The following is a 9,980-nucleotide window of genomic DNA, read 5'->3' as shown; positions in this document are numbered from 1 at the left end:
TACACCAGATTCAGTGCATGAAACCGAACTTCAACTGCAGTCCTCGAATACCTGAGATGGGCCGACCACGGCTCTGAACAACTGACTATAGCCTCTGGAATTGCAATCCATTTGAGATTTAAAAACAATTTCCGTCATTCATCCAGACACGTAATTTACATTGCTCCACAAATCGTAATCTTTCTGCCAATAAATATTACGTACTGTTTTTTTTGGATCCAAACATAGTCTCATACTTTCTACATTTATCATTGTATAATTTAGCCACTCAATTTTATCTATTACCCTCTGTACTTTATGCCCCCCAGTTTATTCATGCTCAATTCCCAAGTACTGGAAAAGCACAGCAGGTCAGACTGCATCCTTGGAGTAGGAGAATCGAATTTTCTGGTGAAGGGCTTATACCCGAAACGTCGATTATTCTGCTCCTCAGATGGTGCGTGAGCTGCTGTGCTTTTCCAGCACCACACTCTCGACTCTGATCTCCAGCATCTGCATCCCTCACTTTCTCTAATTTCATGTGCACCAGTTTTGGCTAATATGTTCTGGATCCTATCAGGAAATATTCATAGATAAACTATTCACCGCGCTAATTTTTCTTGTTAAGTTCACTGCCTTGGAGGCAGAGCTCCATGACAATCACCAGGAGGAGCCAAGCTTTTGATCCAAAGTCAGAAATTACATTATTTGTCCCAATCCGTGTTGGACCTGTGGATAGTAGTCTTTCTGCCAAAGTACAATGGGGGTCCATTCAGTTATCAGACACTCCTGGTGCCTCAAATGTACACAAATATAATCTTGTATGAGTAGGAAATACCTCTGGTTTGTTTGTTCTATATATGTAAAGACTTTACAGAATTTAACTGCTCTAATGACTATCTTTTAAATAAAGTCTTTTATGAATAAAGTATAATTTTGAAATAAAAAATAATGATGGTAGAGGCTCCAATTTCTATCCATCACAAGGCTGATCAGGGATCTCTCTGTCCTTATTGCTTACTATTGGAATTTGTTGCAAGCTGATACTCGCCATGCTTGACTGCATTATGAACACAGATTTTATGGCCATCAAGTCCTAAAGTTGAATTTGAACCTGGAGCATCTGGCTGAGCGCAGGGACACTACCTACTAAATCACAAGACCTTCACTATGCTAGTTGTTTCCTCAAACAAATATTTCCAAATTCCCATGGGGAGGCAGTGCACTGGTGATATTATCACTAGGCTATTAATCCAGGGAAACTGGGTTCACATCCTGCCTTAGCAGATGGTGAAGTGTGAATTTGTTAAAAATCTGGAATTAAGAGTCTAAAGATGACAATGAATCTTTTGTTAGTTATCAGGAAAAGCTCCACCTGATTCACAGGTGAAGAAAACTGCCTTCCTTACCTGGTCTGGCTGACATGTGACTGCAGACTCACAGCAATGTGGTTGATGCTTAACTGTCCCGTGACTAATGAGGAATGGGCAATAAATGGCCAAGCCAGTGACGCCCTTATCCCATAAGTGAATAAAATTTTTAAAAAAGACTCTTTTCTCAACTCTAATTTTTGTTTTCTCCCTCATATACTCAATAATGGACTGTCATTTACAATTTCAATCCAAAGATCTTTAATATAATCAACACATCAATTTTTTCACCTGCTTCTTTACTGCATTCGATAAAGTGCAGAAGAGGTTTATGAGAATGTTCCGCACTGTAGAGGTTTTGTGATTCTGTGAGAGGCTTCAGTTATGAAAAAAGATTGGAGAAGTCGGGACTCTTTTTCTTGGAGAGGAGAAATTTAAAAGAGATTCAATAGAAATTTTCAAAATAATGAGGGACCTGGACAGGATAGATAAGAAGCTGTTTCTATTAGTAATCAGAACAAGAGCCAGAGGGCATGGTTTTAAACCAGTTTTGTACAAGAAGCAAAGACAAGAATAGGGGGGGGGGAAAGAAACCTTTTTTCACACAGCAGGGAGTTCGAATATGGAACACACTACCTCGAAGTGTGGTTGAAACAGGTTCAACTGAGGCATTAAGAAGGGCATTGGATAATTATTTAAATTGAAACAATGGCAAGGTTTTGGAGAAAATGCAAGAGATTGAAATGTTGAGACAGCCAGTGAGGACATGATAGGCTGAATGGTTTTCTGCACCATAACAATTTTGTGATTCTGAAATGTACAAATGAAAAGGGAAGGGTTTACTTTGATTGACTTGATCAGCAGGAAATAATCAGGGAGACAGTGATTTTGAATCACTTGGAAACAAATGGCAATCTTCAACTTTTGCTTGGATAGCTAAAGACATGGTCGCCACTGGCACTTCAAAGTCTTTATGGGAAAATCAAAAATTAAGCAGACTGAGCATTACAAGCCAAACCACAGTTTTCATTCTCAGGTGATAAAGGTCTTCGTCATATTTTATTTTCTAATTACATTTTGAAATCTTTAATAAATCTCCTACCGATATGGTCCACTTTTTAATAAAACCCAAAACAAAATAATGAATAAATCAATATCTCTCAAAGCAGTGAGCTGCGGATATTAAAGATTTTATCTAGCTAAGGGTATTCAATCACTCAATGACAGCACACTGGATTTAAATCTTCATAATATCGAGCATCAAGCTGTATAGCTTTTAACTCTTTGAGGACTATTGCAAGATTGCTGCATGAAAAACACAGTATTATCACAGCAAAGAAGGGGGGCATTCAGCCCACGCATCTGCACTGGCTGCTGGAATCATTAATTCACTGAGTGCTATTCTGTCACCTTCCTGCTGTACACTTGCATATTGTTCCTTTTCAAATAACTATCTAATTATCTTTTGAATGCCTCAATTGAACCTAGGTCCACTAGACACTCAGGTAATTCATTCCAGACCATAACAATGAGTGAACTGAAAATGTTTATTCTCTATCCCTTTTGCTGCTTTTGCCAATATCTTTAGCTCTGTGCCCTCACTCTTGAATCTTTCGTGAGTGAGAATAGTTTTCTGGATCCACTATATCCGGACCCTTCATGATTTGGAAAACCTCTATCAAATCTCCTTTCAGACTTATTCTCCAAGGAAAACAATTTTAATCTCTCCAAACTGATTTTCCTTTGCTTTAATGCAAATTGCACTCAAACTGTGTGGGATATTTCTGTAGACCTGAGCAGGTATTTGCTTTTCTGTGATCCTAATGCTTTACTAGATTGTGATACTAAATACTATTGATTAAACTGCTAATAATCCTGCTTGCAATAGGCAGAAGAAATCAATCTGAAAATGATCTGTGAATCAGAGATGCTTAGATGTTCTTTTCCTGAGCTAATGGGAGATTCCTTTCTGGGCTGGTGCCCTGTGTGATTGCAATGTTGCAATTTGCTGAAACATCCCTGTGTGTGAGACAGTCTCAATAAGAATTTAATTTTGAGCTTCATCCTAGTTTTGCCTCCTGAAACTATTTTTGAACTCTTTCTTTCTCTTTTCAGTTTGTTATTACACTATATAATTTTTTGGCACTTTGTCTTATTTTGAGAACTTTTACCAGCTATAAGCAATAGTTAATTACACAGAATTTAAATTGTACTTTTAGTGATCAAATCATTGCCACTACTGAATAATCTAGAATATCAACACAAAGCACCAGTGAGAACTATACCACTGCTTCTGCCATCTGTGTTCTTCGCCTATCTCTTTCCAACTTCGTTCTGAGTACAAATAATGATCTTAAAGATAACATAAAAAGGGAATTAGTAAAATTCACATATTTCAATGAAAATGATAGATGCAAATGTTGGGAACATTACAAGTTGTACAATGAGAAGTAAGAATAAAATGAGAAGCACAACAATCAACACACAGGAGTGTTCTCTCCCAGAAGGAGAACACTTCAGCGGTCCAAGATGTTCGACCTCGGACCTTCAGGTGACCATCCTCCAAGGTGGAGTACAGGATGGGCAGCAGCAAAAACTGGCCGAGCAGAGGCTGATAGCTAAGTTGATACCCATACGAAGGGCCTTAATTGGGACCTTGGGTTCATGTCACACGACAGGTCACACTACAGGTGACCACCATTGCACTATACACACACACACACACACACAGACACTCCTGCGCACGCACACAGCGGAACCCCTATACACTCAAACACACTCCAACAGACACACACACTCCTACACTCACACATGCACCCTCTCAGACTTAGACACTTTACACTCACACACACATATACACTCTCTCTCACAGACACTCAAAACCCCCCCACGCCAGACACACACACTCCCACACTCTCAAATGCACCCTCTCCCAAAGACACTCAAACCCCCACCCCAGATACACACACACAAAAAAAAACCCACATGCACACATACGTTTGTGGGGTGAATTTGCATTTGCAGAGTTACATTGTACTTTGCTCAAAAACTGCATGAATCCATGTAAGACTGTTAACTCACTTTTTAGATTAGAATCAGTCTAAACATTATGGCACAAAGTTTGTGAGAAGATTTGTAGCTCGGGTGCTTGTTGCTGTGGTTCTGTTCGCCGAGCTGGAAGTTTTTGTTGCAAATGTTTCGTCCCCTGTCTAGGTGACATCCTCAGTGCTTGGGAGCCTCCTGTGAAGCGCTTCTGTGGTGTTTCCTCCGGCATTTATAGTGGCCTGTCCCTGCCGTTTCCGGTTGTCAGTTTCAGCTGTCCGCTGTAGTGGCCGGTATATTGGGTCCAGGTCTATGTGTTTGTTGATGGAGTTTGTGGATGAGTGCCAAGCTTCTAGGAATTCCCTGGCTGTTCTTTGATTCGCTTGCCCTATAATGGTAGTGTTGTCCCAGTCAAATTCATGTTGCTTGTCGTCTACGTGTGTGGCTACTAGGGATAGCTGGTCGTGTCGTTTCGTGGCTAGTTGATGTTCATGGATGCGGATCGTTAGCTGTCTTCCTGTTTGTCCTATATAGTGTTTTGTGCAGTCCTTGCATGGGATTTTGTACACTACGTTAGTTTTGCTCATGCTGGGTATAGGGTCCTTCGTTTTGGTGAGTTGTTGTCTGAGAGTGGCTGTTGGTTTGTGTACTGTTATGAGTCCTAGTGGTCGCAGTAGTCTGGCTGTCATTTCAGAGATGTTCTTGACGTATGGTAGTGTGGCTAGTCCTTTGGGTTGCGGCATGTCCTCGTTCTGTTGTCTCTCCCTTAGGCATCTGTTGATGAAATTGCGGGGATATCCGTTTTTTGCGAATACCTTGTATAGGTGTTCCTCTTCCTCTTTTTGCAGTTCTGGTGTGCTGCAGTGTGTTGTGGCCCTTTTGAACAGTGTCTTGATGCAACTTCGTTTGTGTGTGTTGGGGTGGTTGCTTTCATAGTTCAGGACTTGGTCTGTGTGTGTGGCTTTCCTGTGTACCTTAGTGGTGAATTCTCCGTTTGGTGTTCTCTGTACCCTCACATCTAGGAATGGGAGTTGGTTGTCCTTTTCTTCCTCTCTCGTGAATCGGATTCCTGTGAGTGTGGAGTTGATGATCCGGTGTGTATTCTCTATTTCCGTGTTTTTAATGATTACAAAGGTGTCATCCACGTATCTGACCCAGAGTTTGGGTTGAATTTGTGGTAAGACTGTTTGTTCTAACCTTTGCATTACTGCTTCTGCTATGAGTCCCGAGATCAGTGAGCCCATGGGTGTTCCATTGATTTGTTCGTATATCTGGTTGCTGAATGTGAAGTGTGTTGTGAGGCACAAGTCCAGTAATTTAAATATGCCGTCTTTGTTGATGGGTTCAACGTCCTGTTGTCTGTTATGTCTGTTCAGCAGGTTGGCTATTGTTTCTCTGGCTAGGGCTTTGTCGATAGACGTGAACAGTGCCGTTACGTCGAATGAGACCATGGTTTCTTTCTTGTCTATGTGTATATTTCTGATGATGTCCAAAAATTCCTGTGTTGAATTCCTGTGTCTGGATCCGCTGATCAAGTGTTTCAGTTTCTGCTGTAGTTCTTTCGCCAGTTTGTGTGATGGTGTCCCTGATAGTGATACTATGGGTCTGAGTGGGATGTCTGGTTTGTGCACTTTAGGTAGTCCATAGAATCTGGGGGTGTTGTTGCTTTCAGGTTTCATTCTTTGTAGGTCCGACCTGGTTATAAGTCCGTTTTCTTGTAGGTTCCTCAGTGTGTTGTTTATCCTATTGGTGAGCTGTGGGGTGGGGTCAAACTCCCTCTTTATGGCACAGACAGGGAACTTAGGGGGCTAACATCTTCAACATCTCAATGTCTTATCTGCGCTGACACCAATTGTTACAGTTAACCTGAGAATGTAACTTTTTAAAAAAGTTTTGTGATTTACATATGAAAGAAGTGAAACTATCAAGGTCATTCTAACAGATGAGAGACTTAACAAACAAGCAAGGTATTTTTCAAGGTATAATTTCAGTTACATCATACTAAACTTTTGCTATAAATTCTGTGTCTTATAATTGTGCACTCCACAACCACCTGATGAAGGAGCCAGTGCTTCCAAATAAACCTGTTGGATTATAATCTGGTGTTGTGTGATTTGTAACTTTGTACACCCCAGTCCAACACCGGCATCTCCAAATCATGACCACTATCACACTATACCCTTTAAGCTGAACTTTAGTTTTCAACAGATTTACTTTTACTTTAATGCTTCATGCATTCAATAAAAAGAATGTCTAGTCGGATATAAAAGTTGGATATGACAGAATTTCTAACTTAGTTAAGACAAAATGCAAACCACAAGAAATAAATTGACCCAGTAAGATGGGTGAACTGAATGCTCAAACAAGTTTCTGGAACATTACAAAACCAGGATATACATCTAAGAGATAACAGTTCCAGTCATATAGTTAAACAACCTTCAGCAACATATGTACAGAGATTACCAAACTAAAGGAAAAACAAACATAAATGTACGAAAAAGTGTAGATTCAATATACTGACAGAGCAAAGTAAAACAACAAAGTGTTACAAAGAAAATATTGAGCGGTACAAGAGCAAACTGTATAGTAAATGGAAAAGTCCTGGGGAAACCTGATGTATACAGAAATCTGGGTGTTCAGGTCCATTGTTCCCTGAAGGTGGCAACGCAGGTCAGTAGAGTGGTCAAGAAGGCATATGGCATGCTATCCTTCATCGAAGGGGTATTGAGTACAAGGGTTGGCAGGTCAGTTCGGGCACATTTGGAATACTGCGTACAATTCTGCCACAATACCAAAAGGATGTGGATGATTTGGAGAAGGTGTAGCGGAGGTGCACCAGGATGTCATCTGGTACAGAGGGTGCTAGCTTTGAGGAGAGGTTGAGTAGATTTGGATTATTTTCATGGAAAGATGGAGATTAAGGGGGACCTGATGGAGGCCTACAAAATCATGAGAGGTGTAGACAGGGTGGATAGCAATAAACTTTTTCCCTGAGTGGAGGACTCAATTACTAGGGGTCTCAAGTTCAAAGTGAGAGGGGAAAGGTTTAGGGGAGATATGCGTGGAAAGTTCTTCATGCAGAGGGTAGTGGGTGCCTGGAACGCTTTGCCAGCAGAGGTAGTAGGGGGGTGAATGATAGCGTCATTTAAGTCTAGTTGGATAGGTTGAGTTCTGTACAGCTGCTTCATTCTGTTCTTTATGTTTCATTATGTAATTTTGTGAATTAATTTTTGTCTGTTATAAAATCTAGTAGTCAATTTAGCTAACTTAATCCGGGTAATTTTCACTGTACACTTACCGAAACAAATTGCAAAGTTATGGTCTGCCGTGCCTGATTAGATTAGATTAGATTAGATTACTTACAGTGTGGAAACAGGCCCTTCGGCCCAACAAGTCCACACCAACCTGCCGAAGCACAACCCATCTATTAGGCAAGAACTTTTGAAAGCTGATTGGAGGCAGGTGTTCGTAGGTAAAGGGACGGCTGGAAAATGGGAAGCCGTCAGAAATGAGATAACAAGAATCCAGAGAAAGTATATTCCTGTCAGAATGAAAAGGAAAGCTGGTAGGTATAGGGAATGCTTGATGACTAAAGAAATTGAAGGTTTGGTTAAGAAAAAGAAGGAAGCATATGTCAGGTATAGATAGGATAGATCGAGTGAACCCTTAGAAGAGTATAAAGAAAGTAGGAGTATACTTAAGAGGGAAATCAGGAGGGCAAAACGGGGACAAGAGATAGCTTTGGCAAATAGAATTAAGGAGAATCAAAAGAGTTTTTATAAATACATTAAGGGAAAAAGGGTAACTAGGGAGAGAATAGGGCCCCTCAAAGATCAGCAAGGTGGCCTGTGTGTGGAGCCACAGAAAATGGTGGAGATATTAAATGAATATTTTGCATCGGTATTTACTGTGGAAAAGGATATGGAAGATATAGACTGTAGGGAAATTGATGGTGACATCTTGCAAAATGTCCAGATTACAGAGGATGAAGTGCTGGATGTCTTGAAACGGTTAAAAGTGGATAAATCCCCAGGACCTGATCAGCTGTACCCGAGAACTCTGTGGGAAGCTAGAGAAGTGCTGGGCCTCTTGCTGAGATATTTGTATCATCGATAGTCACAGGTGAGGTAACGGAAGACTGGAGGTTGGCAAATGTGGTGCCATTGTTTAAGAAGGGCGGTAAAGACAAGCCAGGGAACTATAGACCGGTGAGCCTGACCTCGGTGGTGGGCAAGTTGTTGGAGGGAATCCTGAGGGACAGGATATACATGTATTTGGAAAGACAAGGACTGATTCGGGATAGTAAACATGGCTTTGTGCGTGGGAAATCATGTCTCACAAACTTGATTGAGTTTTCTGAAGAAGTAACAAAGAAGATTGATGAGGGCAGAGCAGTAGATGTAATCTATATGGACTTCAGTAAGGCGTCAAACAAGGTTCCCCATGGGAGACTGATTAGCAAGGTTAGATCTCATGGAATACAGGGAGAACTAGCCATTTGGATACAGAACTGGCTCAAAGGTAGAAGACAGCGGGTGGTGGTGGAGGGTTGTTTTTCAGACTGGAGGTCTGTGACCAGTGGAGTGCCACAAGGATCGGTGCTGGGCCCTCTACTTTTTGTCATCTACATAAATGATTTGGATGCGAGCATAAGAGGTACAGTTAGTAAGTTGGCAGATGACACCAAAATTGGAGGTGTTGTGGACAGCGAAGAGGGTTACCTCAGGTTACAACAGCATCTGGACCAGATGGGCCAATGGGCTGAAAAGTGGGAGATGGAGTTTAATTCCGATAAATGCGAGGTGCTGCATTTTGGGAAAGCAAATCTTAGCAGGACTTATACACTTAATGGTAAGGTCCTAGGGAGTGTTGCTGAACAAACAGACCTTGGAGTGCAGGTTCATAGCTCCTTGAAAGTGGAGTCGCAGGTAGACAGGATAGTGAAGGCGGCGTTTGGTATAAGTCATGCTAAGTTTTGCTTTCCCAAAATGCAGAACCTCGCATTTCAGTTTATTGGATTAATTTTGCAATTAAGGCTGTTTTGTTTGTTAAGAAACCTATAAAAGGTGCCTGTGCTTTAAGGTTGTGTGCAGCTTTTCCAGAGTACACAGAGGTGCTTAACCCCTATGTTGCCGGATAACCTATGCCCAGCGTCATATTAAATTGTTAAAACTTGCTAAAAGACACCGAGCTCCTAGTGTTTATTTGACCAATTGCGGAATCGAGGGGCCCCTCTCGGGGGTCTAGATCTTCATATGGTGCCTGTGACTCAGATATGGCATGGACGGATTGTGGACAGCAGTGTAAGAGCCTTGAGTCCTCCACTATTGAGTGTTGAGGAATTGGCCACCTAGACGTGAGTTTTTAATAAGCTTTCTGGTTTTCATCTCATTCAAGTAGTGGTTGACCTGACCCCTCATTGTCTATCATCTCAGTCCAACCTGTAACAGATTGGGTCTCTGTATGATTGGGGGTCGGGGATGCTAGATAAAGAGAAAAGAAATAGGAGAAATGAAAAGATAAGATAGGATCCGACGGAAGTTGGGAACTTCCATTAGCAGATCAGGGATCTGTAAGCAGAGTTGGGAA

At 41.3% G+C, this 9,980-nt stretch overlaps 1 protein-coding gene across 1 annotated transcript in view; it reads right to left on the bottom strand.

The window, feature by feature from the left end:
- Positions 1 to 2,331: 2,331 nt before the first annotated feature.
- Positions 2,332 to 9,980, bottom strand: part of LOC148149450 (uncharacterized) — a 31,169-nt gene continuing 23,520 nt past the window's right edge. The window contains exon 2 of the mRNA XM_087990144.1: positions 2,332 to 6,228. Coding sequence (XP_087846270.1) covers positions 4,559 to 6,070 — 1,512 coding nt within the window. The 5' untranslated portion in view covers positions 6,071 to 6,228 and the 3' untranslated portion in view covers positions 2,332 to 4,558. The remainder of the gene's footprint in view (positions 6,229 to 9,980) is intronic.

Source organism: Chiloscyllium plagiosum, unplaced genomic scaffold (genome assembly GCF_037043375.1).
Source record: "Chiloscyllium plagiosum isolate Xiang-an unplaced genomic scaffold, Cpla_swu_hap1 HiC_scaffold_8, whole genome shotgun sequence".
NCBI lineage: Eukaryota > Metazoa > Chordata > Chondrichthyes > Orectolobiformes > Hemiscylliidae > Chiloscyllium > Chiloscyllium plagiosum.
Note: the sequence above shows the minus strand (reverse complement) of the source record. Positions and strands in the feature narration are given on the sequence as shown.